The following is a 15,398-nucleotide window of genomic DNA, read 5'->3' as shown; positions in this document are numbered from 1 at the left end:
AGTAAAATACTTAAGGATATTATGGTAATTCAACTTTTTAACATTTTACCGAAAAAAATTTCTTTTAATAAAATTTGATTTTGAGTAGAAAAATATGATTTATGATATTAAGAGATGAAAAAGTGTTTTTAAATTAAACCTTGGGTAAAAATATGTGATTTATCAAAATTAAATGAATGAGGACGGACGATTATAGCATGCGTAAATTTATATGGTTTGACTGATGATGATACAAGAAAGTGGAGGGATCTGATTGAGAGATACAGATTATTATGAAATAGGAAATATCACACCAGAAAAAATCTTCAACGCAAAGAAATTCCGATTTGGAAGTTTCGCCAAGTGGCGACCTAATATTCCCTCCCTCGCTCCACCAGTTACGTTCAATTTATATATTATATTGGCTGAGAAATGAATTTGTGTTTGTTAGGCTTATAAAGGCCCATGCTCTGCTATGATAATGAACCACTTGGAAAGATCATCAGAGCAATCTCATTGGTCCCTCCAATTAAGATAATATTAATTTAATCGGACGGTGGGGACCCGGTGGCTGACAAATTATTGTTCGGTTAGGCTACAATTCGCCTAGTAAAGATGTGGACACTTTGAAAAATTCTGCTTTTGAATTAATTTTATGCTGGCGGAGATCTGACGATTCCTTAGGTCAGACCGTTACTTGCTTTTTTCATCTTATATTTGAATAATAAAAGAAATTAAAATTAGAATATTGTATGAGTTTGACGAATATGCCAGGAGATAGACAATTGAAACTCTTCCTTTTCACCCAAAAGACAAGGAATTAAGAAGTTTCCATGACAATGAAGACTATTGTATCAGGTTTTGGGTAGAAAGGAAAGATCGTCGACGAAAAAGATAGTGATCAAAAAGAGAAAAAAAAAAACTCAAAGTTTGAGAGGAGAGAAAATATAACTTTTTCAAGTTAAAAAGCTTTAAGTAAAAGTGAAGTTGTTAATTTTTAAAACTTAAAAAATATATATATAATGATTTTATATTTTTTAATATTATTAGTAAAATAATACTCTATACATTTAATAAAAAATTCTAATAGCAGTAAATTAATAGATAAAATTTTAGATTTTTTAAACTTTATAGGTGTGATTTAATAACACGTTAAAATTTGGGTGCAAAATAGTCCTTTGGCCTTATTTTTATGCTGGGGGAGATTTGACGATTCCTTAGGTTACACCGTGACTTGGTTTTTTCATCTTATATTTGAATAATAAAAGAAGGCCAAAGGACTATTTCCCACCCAAAGTATGTGCATTTTTCAAGTTTTCTCCCGTTAATTTTAAAAATCTCATTTACCTACACATGGGCTATTAAAATTAACTGAGTCTATTAGTTATATCATTTTCCACCTTTAAACTATAAAAACTAATAATTTTTTTTCAACTTAAGTTTTAAAAAATAGCATTTTTCCCCCTAGGATTTCCAATTTTTAGATTCAAATTTTCGATGTTGTTTCTTCCTCTCTGACGACCTCCAGATGACACTTGTTCCTCTCCGATGCAATCTCCTTCTGGCAACTCTCCTGGGCGTGGTCGTCGACGAAAATGAGTCGTCTTCGTTAGACGAAGATCTCGTCTTCATCGACGACCACGCCCAGGAGAGCGCTAAAGAGGAAAAGGTGTCACCTGAAGGTTGCTGGAGAGGAAGAAACGATATCGAAAAATTGAATCTGAAAAATTAAAAACTCTAGGGGGAAAATGTTATTTTTGAAAACTTGGATTGAGAAAAATTGTTAGTTTTTAGGGTTTAAGGTGGAAAATAAAATCAAATTTAAGTTTTTTTAATAATACAGATGAAATAACGATTTTACCCTTAAAAATGTTAATGTTAGCCGTTTACGGGTGGGTAAATGAGATTTTCAGAGTTAACGAAGGGAAACTTGCAAAAAAAGCATACCTTGGGTGGCAAATAGTCCTTTGGCCATAAAAGAAATTAAAATTTGAATATTGTATTGACTTTGAAGATTATGCCAGGAGATAGACAATTGAAACTCTTCCTTTCACCCAAAAGACAATGAATTAAGAAGTTTCCAAGACATAGAAAGGTCGACATGGGAATCACGTGGTTGATTTGGCCCCGGATGAGATTTAAGAATATTTTGTTAAATTCAAAGATAATGTTATTCCATTTACAGTAAAATGATAAGATTAGTATATTTTGAATTAATAGTATTTTGTGTTTAGCAATTTATTATTATTATTATTATTTTTAGGTGAGATAGGATGTGATGGGCTTACACATCATATTATTAAGTAAATAAAGCAAAAGCGAACTATGACAAGTGTTTTTTAAGGCCAAGGGACAAGGGACTTATTCCCACCTAAAGTTTGTTATTTTCTCATATTTCTACTCATTAAATTTAAAAAACTTATTTAAAATAGGATAATTTTAATATTTTCTATTAGTGAAAAGAACATTTAAATAGATTTATTTTCTTAACAAAAGATAAAACAGTCACTAAGGAAATTTATTAAATAAGTGTTGAGTACAAATTCAAAAAACATTCTTGCAACTGGGATGTCAAGAAAGTTGTCACTCAACGACAAGTTTTTAACAATATCACGCCCAAAAAGTAAGTCACTTTGAGCACAACAAAATAAGATTAGATCGCCCAAAATTTCTTTCTTAACACCCCTATCAACCTTCAAAATGTTAATGCCTTCAAAAGCATACTCACTATAATATGATGCAATGTCCAAATCGAAGTGGTAGAATATGAAGGAATCACTAGGTTTGATGCCAATGTCATCAACAACAAAACTCACTTTTGCTAACTAGATTTTCCTTTTTGATGGCATGTTTTCTTTCTGCATAGAGAAGCGTCGATTGAATTAATGGTGATGAGTTACTTGACTTTATTATTTGTCGTTGCCAACCTCCGCCATTGATTTTGTTGATGCTTCTTTGTGCTTCATCTAACAGTTGTCATCCATCATTCCCCTTTGTTCGTATCCTCTATTGTCAAATTGTTGACTGATTAGAAGTTTGACCAAAGTTCACTTGCTCTTAGAAGAAGATTTTATAATCAATCATAATCATGCACATTATATGCACACCCATACATTTCTATGTTTCAAGGGGAAAAAATTTATTTTTCAAATGTCAATGACTACTTGATTACATTCAAGGGCTATTGCAACCTCTCTAACACTTTAAGTCTATATAAATAAGTCATTTTGAGTTAGTAAATGTAAGATAAACTTACAATTATCTAGTAACACTCTTCTTCTCTTACAAATGACTTATTCCCTCTCTAAGCTTATACTTCATATCCTTATGAGGACTTCTTATACTAAACTTTGTGTTATTTGACTTCTAGAGACATCATTTGCAATCATTATTGTATTCAATCTTTGTCCAGGGAAATCTTGTATATTTATTATTAGGTGCAAACATCGATTAACTAGTATAATTAGATAAAATTATAAAGAAATATTGTAAAAAGAGTCATCTTCATGAGTGGAATTGTAAGTGGTTTGTTTGGAAAAGTAAACATAGAAGATTTGGATCAAAAAGGTCTGAACCACTTAACCATTAAAGTGTTTTCACACAATTTTAATAATTTAACTACTTTTAATCTTAACACTTAACACCAATAACTCAAAATTAAATGAAAAGACAGAAATATCATTCTGAGTATTACATACATATGAGTTCAATTAAGGAGGAGTGTAGTCGTATAATTATTATAATTGTGGATTCAATATTTACAATGAAATGAGCGTGTAGAAACTTATTTCTATACATACAATAAAAATGTGACACTATATTGGCAAGAAAAAAGAATGAATGAAAACCCCCAAAAGATCATTCTACATAACAAAAATACAAGAACATATATATTAATATAATTTCTTATTTCTACATAGCAAAACAATTACTGGTTTTGATCCTAGACTAAGCTAAGAAAATTGTATTCTTTTTGTTTATTACATGTTCCATATCCAAGGAAGGAAAAAAGCCGTTGTATGGTAAAAAACATTGAATAAAATTATATATATAAATAAATCTTAATTATTTATCAATATTTAATAATAAAATTATTTATTTATTTATTTTTACTTTATAATTTTTTTAATATATCAGTTTGAATGAATAAATTAATAATATTTATTTATATATATAATTTACTCGAATACAATTGCTTCCCACTAAAAAATGAGGGTGGAGCTTCCAAAAAGAGAAGACATCGCTTGAAAATCAATACCTGAACCCATGAGCAACATCATGATGCAAAATTAATACGGTCCTAATTTTGCTGTCAAGCTATTAAATAGAATGAGTTCCCAATTAAAACGAGTCCCCAGTTAAAACAAGGTTGAAGGCTACTTTTCACCCAAGTCTTGATATATTTTCAAAATTATATTTACAGAATTTAAAAAATTTAAAGTTACATTTATGAGTCAATTGATATTAAATTTTTTTGTTAAAGGTACGAGTAAAATTATTATTAGTTTAAAATATTAAAAAAATAAAATTTATTATTTTCTCTCTATGTTTTGAAAACTAATAATTTCACCTATGTTTAAAGTTTTATAATTTTAAAAAATTACAATTTCCCCTCTCTCCTCAAATCTAAGGGTTTTTTCTTTTACCTTTTTAATCACAATTTTTAATGTTGATAACCTCTTTTTTTATCTTAAAATGTTAGTCAACATCTGATAGAGTATAACGAACTCTCTTCTCTAAATCTTTTTACCTTTGAAGAAAATATCGATTTTTTTATCAAAAATAAAAAGATCTTCAAATTTTTTCGTCTTTAACTAAGAGAAGAAACAAAGAAATTGTCTTTTCATCTCTTCACTAAGGTTGAAAAAATAAATTTACACCAAACTTTGGTGGAAATTACTCATTTTACGTAACAAATATTTCCAAATCAAACCAAATACAAAACGACAACAAATGGGCAATGGCCACGTGTCATTTCGTCGTGGAAAGTATCTCGTCCGTCAATGCACAGTCGATTACGAAATTAAAAAATAACCTCAATATATTATTAATAAAATGTTAACAAATCCCGCCCTGCTCTCTCTCTTTCAAAATCCTCCTCTCATTTCCCGCCTCACTTTCTCCTTAAAATCCACCCGCCTATCCCTAACCCACATTCTGACTTTCTCTTTCTGTATCATGGAGCGAAGAATCCGATCTTTACAGAGACAACAATTGACCCGATCCGAACCATTCCTCAAGTACCTCAAACCTGGCGCCCTTGCCCGCTTGCGAGACTCCAAAATCAGCGCTAGATCGCATAGAGTCATCTCAATCCCTCAGATCTCCCCTCACCGCATCTCTCTTACGTCACCTCCACCTTCTTCAAACGATGATCAGCCTCAGGTCAGCGTGATCGATGCCTTCCCGTGCTTCTCCGGGAGAATGTACGGTCCACTGTGTCCTCAAAGGAAGAAACTAGTGGCGGCTAAAGCAATCCTGTCTTTGAGCTCTCATCAGTCAGGTCCGGGTTCTGACCTTCCCGATCCGGTCATTGATGTATTTAGTAGTGATAGTAATATTGTTGCCGCTCATTGAAGGAGTGAGATACCTCTATTAACCCGTGTTTGTTAAATTTTTGTATAATTTAGACTTAGTGGAATTTAGTTCAGAAAAGGTAAAAGGTCATCCCGTCATGGATTGCTTGAAAATTTTATATTAGAACTTGAATCAATAAAGAAATTATTAACTTTCGGATTTAGTTATTGTTCTTGTGTATTCAATTTGGTAGGCTTGATTTATTGAAGTTAAGTTAGCAGGGGAGCTCTAAATCATCAATACTTTTAGCATTGATTGTGAATTGAATCGCTTTACCCTGCTTAACTAGTTAACTCATGGCCCTAACATTTACTGGTGCTAGTTGGAAACTTAATTATATCAACGTTCATTTGTCATAGAATTCTCCCCTGATGAACAAATTTTATGCAACATTTTCTGAGCATGTTTTCATTGATTGGACTGAATAAGAGCTCATGAGAGAAAAGAACACATATTTGCATTATGATGGCAAGCTTCAGTATTCATTTCAAGCTCATAATCTGCATTTAAGCAACCATGCCCTTGCCTTTTAACTGTTTTGTGCAAAGTTGAGATAGAAGAACAGAAAGTGTTGTAACAAAAATCTTATCTTATGATGACCGTTAAGAACCCAGCAAACATTCAATTTTCAAACAATGAAAATCCAAGTGACATAAACAAAAATGAAAGATGTAATAGTGTTCATATTGATATATTGTAATTATTACAGAAACGGTGGCTTTCGCCAACACTCTCCCTTTCTCTCTGTTTTTTTTTTCTCAATTTTCTTCACTTCTTTTCTTCCCCAGTATGTCTCTTACTGTTATCTATTTTGCAGCTGCCCACGCTATAATTATGCCATCTGTGCTGTTTGTTGTACTTGTGATCCATTGTTTCTCTAGTGTGTTATTTGTGCTTCTAATTCTTTTCGGTTTTAACATTATCTCTCGTCTATCTAAAGGCATTTTGTCCTCGTAATAAAAAAGAAAAAACTATGCACAAATTTTTTTGACTGTGGCTGAAGACATTTCATTTCAATTGCATTGTTTACTTTCCTAAGCAGAATTTATGGTATGGTTTTTTCAATTCGCACTTCACCCCTATTATACAACAATTTCCTTTTCCAAAAGGCCAAAGGACTATTTCCCACCCAAGGTATGCTGCATTCTCAAGTTTCCCCCTTTTAACTTTAAAAATACCAAATACCTACCCATGAACAGTTAAATTTAACGGAACTCAAATCTTTTAAAATTTTATCTCTTTTTTCCCCCCTAACCCCTAAAAACTAACCATTTCCCCTTAGGGCAAGTTTTGAAAAATAGCATTCCCCCCCCTCCCCCTAGGGTTTAGTTTTCAATCCCCGACGAAGCTCTTCAACTTTCCAGACGAAGACGACGTCAGATCTAGGCCGATCGGCGTTCTAGAGGAGAGAAGAGAGATCGTCGGAGTATGGTGGGGCATCGGGACGGCTTCGTCGTCGGCGATGGAGTCGGGGATTGAAAACTAAATCCTAGGGGGGGAATGCTATTTTTCAAAACTTAGCCTAGAGGAAAATGGTTAGTTTTTAAGGGTTATGGGGGAAAAAAAGATTAAATTTTAATATTACAAATAAAATGATGATTTTACCCTTGAATCCATTTTTTTTAATAGTCCATGAGTAGGTAAATGGGCTTTTCAAAGTTAACGAATGTGAATATGCAGAAAAAGTATACCTTGGGTGGGAAATAGTCGTTTGGCCTTTCCAAAATAATGTCTATGTTGACCAAACTGAATGGAAACAAATTTTGGGTAACGGAGAGCATTTCAACACGTTCACATTGTTTCACTTGTTTCATTTTTCTTTCATCCACCAGTGAGACCATGGATCTTGTCTGCGTTACTACAATTTTCAATTTGTCAACTAAACTTTGCGAAATAAATTGGGTGTTGCCTCGTTTTCCAACAAAATCCCATCTCGCCTTTCTCATCTTCATCGATTTGGGTAAATCTAATCTTACTATTGGCTTCAAATTGAGATTCAATTTCAATTCCCTGCCCCTCCCATGAACTAATTCCTCTTCTTTCGCACTCGCCTTTTCGCACAATACATCACTTGTCATTGCTAAAATTTGCAACGGTAGTTGGACCTATACTTCTTATAATATTGAAAAACAGAGTCTATTTTTTGCAATTTGGACAAAACTTATTGTCAAATAGTCTTTTGAAATTACCCTCTTTCTTTGCATTTAAAATTGACCTATTAAAACTCACGAGTCCCATGTTAATGTCAAGCGGTCTGTTGGAAATGTCATGTGATTGGGTGACGTTGGTTGGTTTATTGACTTTATTGGATGGTTCCTAGCTAGGCTTAAATGGGAGGTGTTTGGGTAATGTGTTTGGGCTTGAGTTGGTAAGAGAGTATGGGTTGGATTCACTATTGTTTGGACCTAAGGAAGCGTTGTGTGGCTTGGAGTGGTGACACTTCGGCTTGGATTTAATAATATTCGGCTTTGTGTGGTAAAGCAAGGATGAAAATTGGGTTTGAAAAATTATGGTTGGATTCGAGCTCAAACAAACCTGATTAAAGTGAAACTTATTTTTGGCAAGGCTCAACTCAGACTTGTTAAGTTTGAAGAATAACTCATTCTTGTTTGGCTTACTTTATAGATTGAAAGCTCATAGTTAACTCAGATTTATGTAAACAAGTTGAACTTGGCTTCGATTTCAAATTTGGTTCACTTGTGACTTCGTTTAAAATTTTTTAAATATATTTTAGGTCTGATTCATATATATTAAGTTCAAGTTTGAACTTGTGATTGATTTTCAAATATATTTTAATTTAGATTTAAACTTGAGTTCATATATGTTAAACTCAAGTTTGAATTCGAATTCTTTTGAGCATAACATCGAATCTACTCCTATGAAAAATATCTAGGCTTGAAGGGGTAGAGTATTGAGAGATGGTGAAAATGTTAATTACTCTTTCTCGTTTAATTTCAATGTATTTCAATCTTTTATATTCTTATCAGTAAGATTGGATTCAAGTCAAACAGAGCTTAAGCTCGGTTTGGTTTACATATAACTGAGCTCGAGCTCGTAAAAGTCAAGCTCGAACTTGGTTTGACTTGTTTTTCATTATTAAAATGACGTCATTTTAATACATATTGATCAAAATAATATTGTTTTGTATCAAAATTTTTAATTAAAAAATTTGAGAAGTAGCATGAGCTCGAACTTGAATAAGGCTGGCTCGTTTCAAACTCATTTAAGTCGAGTTCAAACTCAAACTCGAATAAACTTAGTTCGAATTCAACCCTACTTATCAGCCACTAATTTCCTTTCTATTATTATTACGCCACGAAATCACAACAAATAGTTGCTTCTAAGTAGTAAGACTTATTTTATATAGTATTCCAAACTCTAAAGCCTATATACGGCGTCGTTCAAGTGCCTTTGTCCGTATCAGTGATTGTCGTGGTAAAATAAGCTCTTCGTTACTTTTCCCTACCAACACTAGTCTCTAAGTCAGGCTCTGCGTTACTCCTAAGCGAACAGGAAAAAAAAAAAATCTTTCATTTTGACGGACAATAGAAAAAATAAAAGAAAGAAGAGAAGAACGCAACGCCGGAACAGTATAATGGCGGAACCGAAAACCAAATACGATCGGCAGCTCAGGTACCGACTCCTCTCCGTCACTGTCGTACTCTTAATGACCGTTCTACCTTCAATTCAGATTATTCTCATCCCACTTTTTCTTTAGATGGATAAGCTTCCATTTGCACTAGGTTTTGGTTGAACTCTGCTTGTTTTAACAGAAAAAAAGAATCAAATTACTTTATTGAGAGTTTACATTGCTAGTAATGTTTGGTTGAGGCGATATGGTGTATTGGTGTATTCTTACAAAAAATTTCCACGGCAATTTTGGCAAAACGGTACGGAAGGATAATTTTCTTTTCTTGCCTTTTTTTTTTCCAATGCTAAATTTAGAATCCTTAGCCTTTAATTAGACATGCTTGTATTGTGTAGGTTTTCTTTTAAATTTATGTTTTCTCCGTTATAACTTTTCTAGTATGCTTCGCGCTTTAATTGTAGAGTCTGATTGTGAGATTTCCTGCAGTGAAAGTATATTAAGGGCTTTGCTGCAAAACCAATAGCTGTTGGTACCAAGAAGAACGTTATAATCGCATAAGACCTCAATTACTTGCGATATTAAACATTAAAGTTATGCCAATGTGCTATTTGTTCTTAATGTGCTAAAAAGTATAAATATTCTGTTTAGCAAATTAAAGACAGTAATAAGTCTGTTTTGGCTATCAAAAAAAGAAAAAACTGGAAGGCTGATCAGGTTTTTGAGATTCTCCTTTTTAGAGTTTTATCATTATTTTGGAAATGCAGGATCTGGGGTGAGCAAGGACAGGAAGCTCTTGAAAAAGCCAGTGTATGCTTGCTCAACTGTGGTCCTACTGGTTCTGAGACATTGAAAAATTTGGTTCTTGGTGGGATTGGAAGCATTGCAGTGATTGATGGTTCCAAAGTTGAACTGGGTGACCTTGGAAACAATTTTATGTGTAAGGATTTTACCCTTTTTTGATATCTGTCAATTGTCTTTTTCCTTGCATGATTATCTAACTTTTGGTATTTGTGCTAGTGGATGAGTCATGTGTTGGGCAATCCAAGGCCAAATCTGTGTGTGCATTTCTGCAAGAACTCAATGATGCTGTTAAAGCCAAATTTATTGAAGAGTATCCAGAGAAACTAATTGAAACAAATCCATCATTCTTTTCTCAGTTTACTCTAGTAGTGGCCACTCAGGTATAAATAGAGGTTTTCCAGCGTTTAGAGCATTTGCTTTTACACAGTCGTTTAGCACTCACTGTAGATTTCGCTTCTGCATTGCCAATGGAATTTTATCTTTCAGCCCTTTTGGCATGCCTAAGTGTGGTTATTTACTATGATTATGACATAATAATTTGTATATATTCATACTGTTTTTAGGTATGTTTGATATTGTTCTGGTCAAACTTATTTAGGAAATTGGAGTGGCTTTTGGTAATGAATCATTTTCTTTGTCATTTCTTTAAGACTCGCTTGGTTCTTTTCTTGGTGGCTATAACCCACAACATTCTTAGATGCCATTTTTTTGGGCATTGGTCATTTGTGTACTATCTTTATACTTTTCAAAGCTATTTATTTACTTATTTATTTTCTTTTTCTGATTCAATTTTCAGCTGGTGGAGGATTCAATGGTAAAGCTTGACAGAATATGTCGGGACGCTAATGTGATGTTGATTTTTGCTCGCTCCTATGGTCTCACAGGACTGGTTCGAATTAGTGTGAAGGTGAATCTTTGTTTTAAAGACTTCTTCACTACCATGGAAAAGTTTTCATTTGATAACAAGTGTTTTACTTTCAGTTTATGTTCCTTTTGCTTCTAAAATTGACCAATTTCACTTAAGTTTAATGATTAAAGACATCTTGTTAATTTAAGATAAAGACAATAAACCATATAAGTTATGCTTGGCATTCTTGTAGGAACTGTGAATCTGAATGTGCAGTTAAGATTATATTTTTTCCAAATTGGTTTAAGTAGAAAAGAAAAAAATCATAATAATTGACAGATTTTGGGGACTTTGATGCATAGCTGAGAATTGCTTTTTTTTTTTTTTTTTTCTGGGGCAGGAACATACAGTGATTGAGTCAAAGCCTGACCATTTTCTGGATGACCTTCGATTAAATAACCCATGGCCCGAGCTCAGGAAGTATGGAGCTTTTCTTAGTTGATGGTTAATCTTACTTTGTGCTGTGTCTTCTATGGCATATATATGTATATAAATGAATATGTATGGATCCTTCTCCTCTCTTATGTTTCTGACTGGTGTTTTGTTTAATAGGTTTGCAGAAACATTTGATTTAAATGAGCCAGATCCTGTTGCTCACAAACACACACCATATGTTGTGATTCTCATTAAGATGGCTGAAGAGTGGACCAAAGCTCATGGTGGTAGCCTTCCATCTACCCGAGAAGAGAAAAAAGAGTTTAAGGTATGGTTGGTTACTATCTTATTTGTTCGGTTTTTATGGCTGTCTATTAATGTAATTTATTTGTGGCCTTGGACATTTTAGGAGCTTCTTAAATCTAAGATGATTGCTATTGATGAAGACAACTATAAAGAAGCTATCGAGGCCTCCTTCAAAGTCTTTGCTCCTCCAGGAATAAGTGAGTTTTTTATTTGGAATCATTTGGTTGAAGTTTTTGGTTGATAATTATTTTCTAGGAAGTTTTTGCTTCTGGAAATTAAATAAGAGGGATCTAACTTTCATCTTCTATGTTATGCCTGAACCTTTTTTTCATTGGGTATGTACTAAAGGAAACATGGTTTCTAAAGGAGAGAATGCAAGGTGATTCGTTCAGTGTGCAAGACTAGCAGTGGGCCATGTAGCTTAGATAACTCATTGTTTTCTTTCGCTTTTCATGGGATGGGTTTGGTGTTGTTTTCCTATATTGGGTGTGTTGACATGGAAACATTTGAGACATCTTGCCCTGTATATGTAATCAAAGTAGTTTGAACTGGAGAATGAGCCTTGAATAATACCCTAGATTCTGAAATGAAATGATTTCTAGATATTAATATTTAACTAAAAAATTTCGAACTGTGATACAAGTTGAATGGTGAGTTTATTTTTCTTTAAAAAGGTTGACTTCTTACATTGCAATGGAATTTTATATACAGTCAGAAAATCTATGGTTTTGGTCGTCATCTTCACTGTGATATTAATTTTGAAAATCGCCCTTCTATTGGGTTGCTTGCTTGTGAATAGGGGGTTAACCTCTCTCTCTTTGCCTCACATGTCAGGTTCTGAATTGCGGCAAATAATTTATGACAGCCATGCTGAAGTTAATTCTAGTTCGTCAGATTTTTGGATGATGGTGGCAGCTTTAAAGGTTGGTAATTTTTATGAGAGAACATCGTGAGTCATTACCATCATGTTCTTAGATGTGATCTTCTCTCTTCAATGCTGTTCATCATCATCATTTCTCTAATAATTTTTAAATTTAGTTGTTTCTACACATAGTTTGCTTCATTTATTGTGGGACTTGTGGATAATGTGTAGCTTTGTTTCTATTTTTTTGGGGTCTTTATGATTTTATGTGTAGTCAATTGTTAATGAATTTGGATAAACAATATAATAGGTTCTATGCACATGAAATGCTGGTACATGTTCAAGAATTTGTTTTTGTTTTAAGATGATTTGCTTAATCATGAAGCTAGATAAACTACTGTTTTATGTTTCTAGAAAGCTGGTAGGAAATGTTATCATCCGTTCCAAAATGATAACATACAGAAGCTTCTAGAATATTTGAATTGGCCGATAACATGGTTTTGAAACTAATATTGAATACTTTCTTTGGAGAGGGTGTAGATCCATTCTTCTATTAGGCTTTTTTTTACCTGCTGTGGCTTGCTTCAATTCAAGTCCTTAAAGTTTTTAGCTGTGTGCAGGAGTTCATTGCAAATGAAGGTGATGGGGAAGCACCTCTTGAGGGGTCGATACCTGATATGACATCTTCAACTGAGTGAGTGACTTTTGACATTGGATATGTTTTTTCAATCTCTTTCCTTATGATTGAAAAGGATTGATGAGAATCTCTGTGTGCTGCTTTCTGCAGGCATTATGTAAACTTGCAGAAAATCTACCAAGCCAAGGCTGAGGCTGATTTTCTTGCCATTGAGCTACGAGTGAGGGATATTCTAAAGAAATTAGGTAGACAGCCAGAGAGCATCCCCAAGGCAACAGTAAAAAGTTTCTGTAAAAATGCAAGAAAACTGAAAGTAAGTATGTTAAAATACACCTTTTTTAGTATTCTAAATATGTTATCAACTACTTGTATCTCCGGATTGACTTTACAAATTACTTTGGTCATTGTGATGTCTTAACAACTCTGAGCATGTTTAATGATTTTCAAGCATGTTTTGTTGGACATATTTGATCAGGGTGCCTTTTACCTTAATCTACTGTACATTGTGCAACATGAGTGTGCAAGCTAGACATGAATTATTAGGTCTCTTTATTGACTTTTTATTTCTACTTCCAGCGTTCACTTTGCTAGCTCGTAAGTATCTATTTAACTGCAATTCTTGTTTGGGACATTTTTAAGTGGTAGCATTTTGGGTGTTCAATGGTTTTACTATGTATATAAAATATCTGTACATTGGAATGGCTAGAATTTTACTTAATTGGCAATATATATGTCAATGTTGATTTGAATTAAGAAGGATGTTTCCCCACCAACGTTTAAGCTTGTAAAGGTCATTTTATCGGTAAATGGAGGTTCGGTAGATAATGCAGGCCTTTGTATAGAATGGGCAGACATATATGATCTTTTTACTTTGATTACCAGCCTTCTAATAAGAACTTTAATCTTTGCAGGTCTGCAGGTATCGTCTTATTGAGGATGAGTTTAATAGTCCTTCCATACCAGAATTGCAGAAGTATTTAACAGACGAGGATTATAGGTAACATAAGATTATTTATTACTTTTATAGGTATTGATAAATCCAAACTTTGATTCTGTTCATAGCTTAGCTTGAAATGTTGAACAGAACAGCCACATTAAGTTGAGAGTTTATGTACTCTTAAAGTCTGGCAATATTTCTACCACAAATGGTGTAACAAAAATTGCTCATACAACAGCTATTTGTGCCTGTAGTGTTGCTGTGGGGTTCTATATTCTCCTAAGAGCTGTAGACCGGTTTGCCGCCAATTACAATAGCTTTCCTGGGGAATTTGATGGGTAATACACGACCACCACCTATAACCTATTCCTTGAGAAAGCTATTTTATATTTCTTGTAATCTGATTATTGGGTGTTAACTCCATGGTCAATGTCAACAGTGCAATGGATGAAGATATATCTCGATTAAAAACTACAGCTGTTAGTGTATTGAGCGATTTGGGTTGCAATGGTTCAACATTGACAGAGGATCTTATTAATGAGATGTGTCGATTTGGCGCTGCAGAGCTCCATGCTGTTGCTGCCTTGGTTGGAGGAATTGCATCACAAGAAGTTATTAAGGTGCTGTCTCTATCTTGCCAATTATCATTTGATTCTCTGTGGGCCAGATCTAAATACTACCTCTGCATTATGTTTTCTTATCTATTTTTATTTTCTTATGATAGTTTTTTGGGGCTTTTTTGGCTCATTAAGATATTTTCCTTGCCCTAATGTTTATTGAACATATTCACCACAGCTCATAACAAAACAGTTTGTTCCCATGGCCGGAACTTTCATCTTCAATGGTATTGATCACAAGTCCCAATTGCTGATTCTGTAATACATTTTGAAGCTGGAATTGCTGCATTAATGGGTACGTTTTCATCTTTTCCTTGATGTGAAGAACCCTGGAAACGTACTTTTTCTTGAAGTTGGTCATGTTTTTATTGGCAGATTCCTTTTTCACGAGATTGAGTGGTCAGTGTTGTGCAATTTTACAGCCTTTTTATTTTTAAAACACACTGAGGCATTCTTTTGCTCTGTAGCTACGGATGGCGGGGAGTTTGATGTGGTGATTTTGAGACAAGTTTAGGCGTTGTAATTTGTTGCAATGTGAATGACAGAAAAAAAAAAAATTACCAAGAAAATGTCATGGTTTAGCAATGGATTTTCCACCTTGAATGCAAAATGAATCACATCTTTTTGAGTATAGCCCACACGTGATGTGATGACGTGTCTTACCAAATAAATATGTTTTCGTTTAATTAACCGACAACTAAAATTAAAATATGTAGGTGGAGAATATTCCACACAAAACTGCTTGCCTTCCCACCGGCTTAACAAATAAACATGATATTGTGGGAATTATACTCAGAAAATGAGGCATCTG

General features: G+C 33.6%; 2 protein-coding genes across 4 annotated transcripts; both read left to right on the top strand.

The window, feature by feature from the left end:
• Nucleotides 1-5,063: 5,063 nt before the first annotated feature.
• LOC123196970 lies at nucleotides 5,064-5,719 on the top strand. The gene has a single exon (XM_044611135.1). It carries the CDS (start codon nucleotides 5,158-5,160, stop codon nucleotides 5,554-5,556), a length of 399 nt encoding a protein of 132 aa, XP_044467070.1. The 5' UTR covers nucleotides 5,064-5,157; the 3' UTR covers nucleotides 5,557-5,719.
• A 3,282-nt stretch (nucleotides 5,720-9,001) lies between these two features.
• Nucleotides 9,002-15,095, top strand: LOC123196883 (NEDD8-activating enzyme E1 regulatory subunit AXR1). 3 transcript variants are annotated; one of them, XM_044611033.1, is made up of 16 exons: nucleotides 9,011-9,189; nucleotides 9,330-9,446; nucleotides 9,910-10,082; nucleotides 10,163-10,326; nucleotides 10,743-10,853; nucleotides 11,194-11,273; nucleotides 11,406-11,556; nucleotides 11,638-11,731; nucleotides 12,369-12,457; nucleotides 13,017-13,090; nucleotides 13,184-13,346; nucleotides 13,945-14,030; nucleotides 14,225-14,308; nucleotides 14,410-14,590; nucleotides 14,766-14,882; nucleotides 14,963-15,095. In XM_044611033.1, the coding sequence occupies exons 3-15, from the start codon at nucleotides 10,079-10,081 to the stop codon at nucleotides 14,847-14,849; spliced, it is 1,365 nt and encodes a 454-aa protein (XP_044466968.1). In that variant the 5' UTR covers nucleotides 9,011-9,189; nucleotides 9,330-9,446; nucleotides 9,910-10,078; the 3' UTR covers nucleotides 14,850-14,882; nucleotides 14,963-15,095. The 3 variants fall into 3 exon arrangements, with proteins under 3 accessions (XP_044466966.1, XP_044466965.1, XP_044466968.1); XM_044611031.1 differs by lacking the exon at nucleotides 9,330-9,446 and having other exon boundaries at nucleotides 9,002-9,189; nucleotides 15,055-15,095; XM_044611030.1 differs by lacking the exon at nucleotides 9,330-9,446 and having other exon boundaries at nucleotides 9,003-9,189.
• The last annotated feature ends 303 nt before the right edge of the window (nucleotides 15,096-15,398 follow it).

Source organism: Mangifera indica, chromosome 14 (assembly GCF_011075055.1).
Source record: "Mangifera indica cultivar Alphonso chromosome 14, CATAS_Mindica_2.1, whole genome shotgun sequence".
Lineage (NCBI taxonomy): Eukaryota > Viridiplantae > Streptophyta > Magnoliopsida > Sapindales > Anacardiaceae > Mangifera > Mangifera indica.
The sequence above is the reverse complement of the archived record's forward strand: the minus strand, read 5'-3'. Positions and strand labels throughout refer to the sequence as shown.

What these genes read in the sequence shown, in the direction of transcription:
- LOC123196970 (XM_044611135.1), top strand. Translation starts at nt 5,158, where the DNA reads ATGGAGCGAAGAATCCGATCTTTACAGAGACAACAATTGACCCGATCC.
- LOC123196883 (XM_044611031.1), top strand. Translation starts at nt 9,152, where the DNA reads ATGGCGGAACCGAAAACCAAATACGATCGGCAGCTCAG. An exon ending in AAAATGCAAGAAAACTGAAA is followed by an intron (nt 13,347 to 13,944) that starts GTAAGTATGTTA and finishes TAATCTTTGCAG; the next exon opens with GTCTGCAGGTATCGTCTTAT. An exon ending in TTAACAGACGAGGATTATAG is followed by an intron (nt 14,031 to 14,224) that starts GTAACATAAGAT and finishes TTGTGCCTGTAG; the next exon opens with TGTTGCTGTGGGGTTCTATA.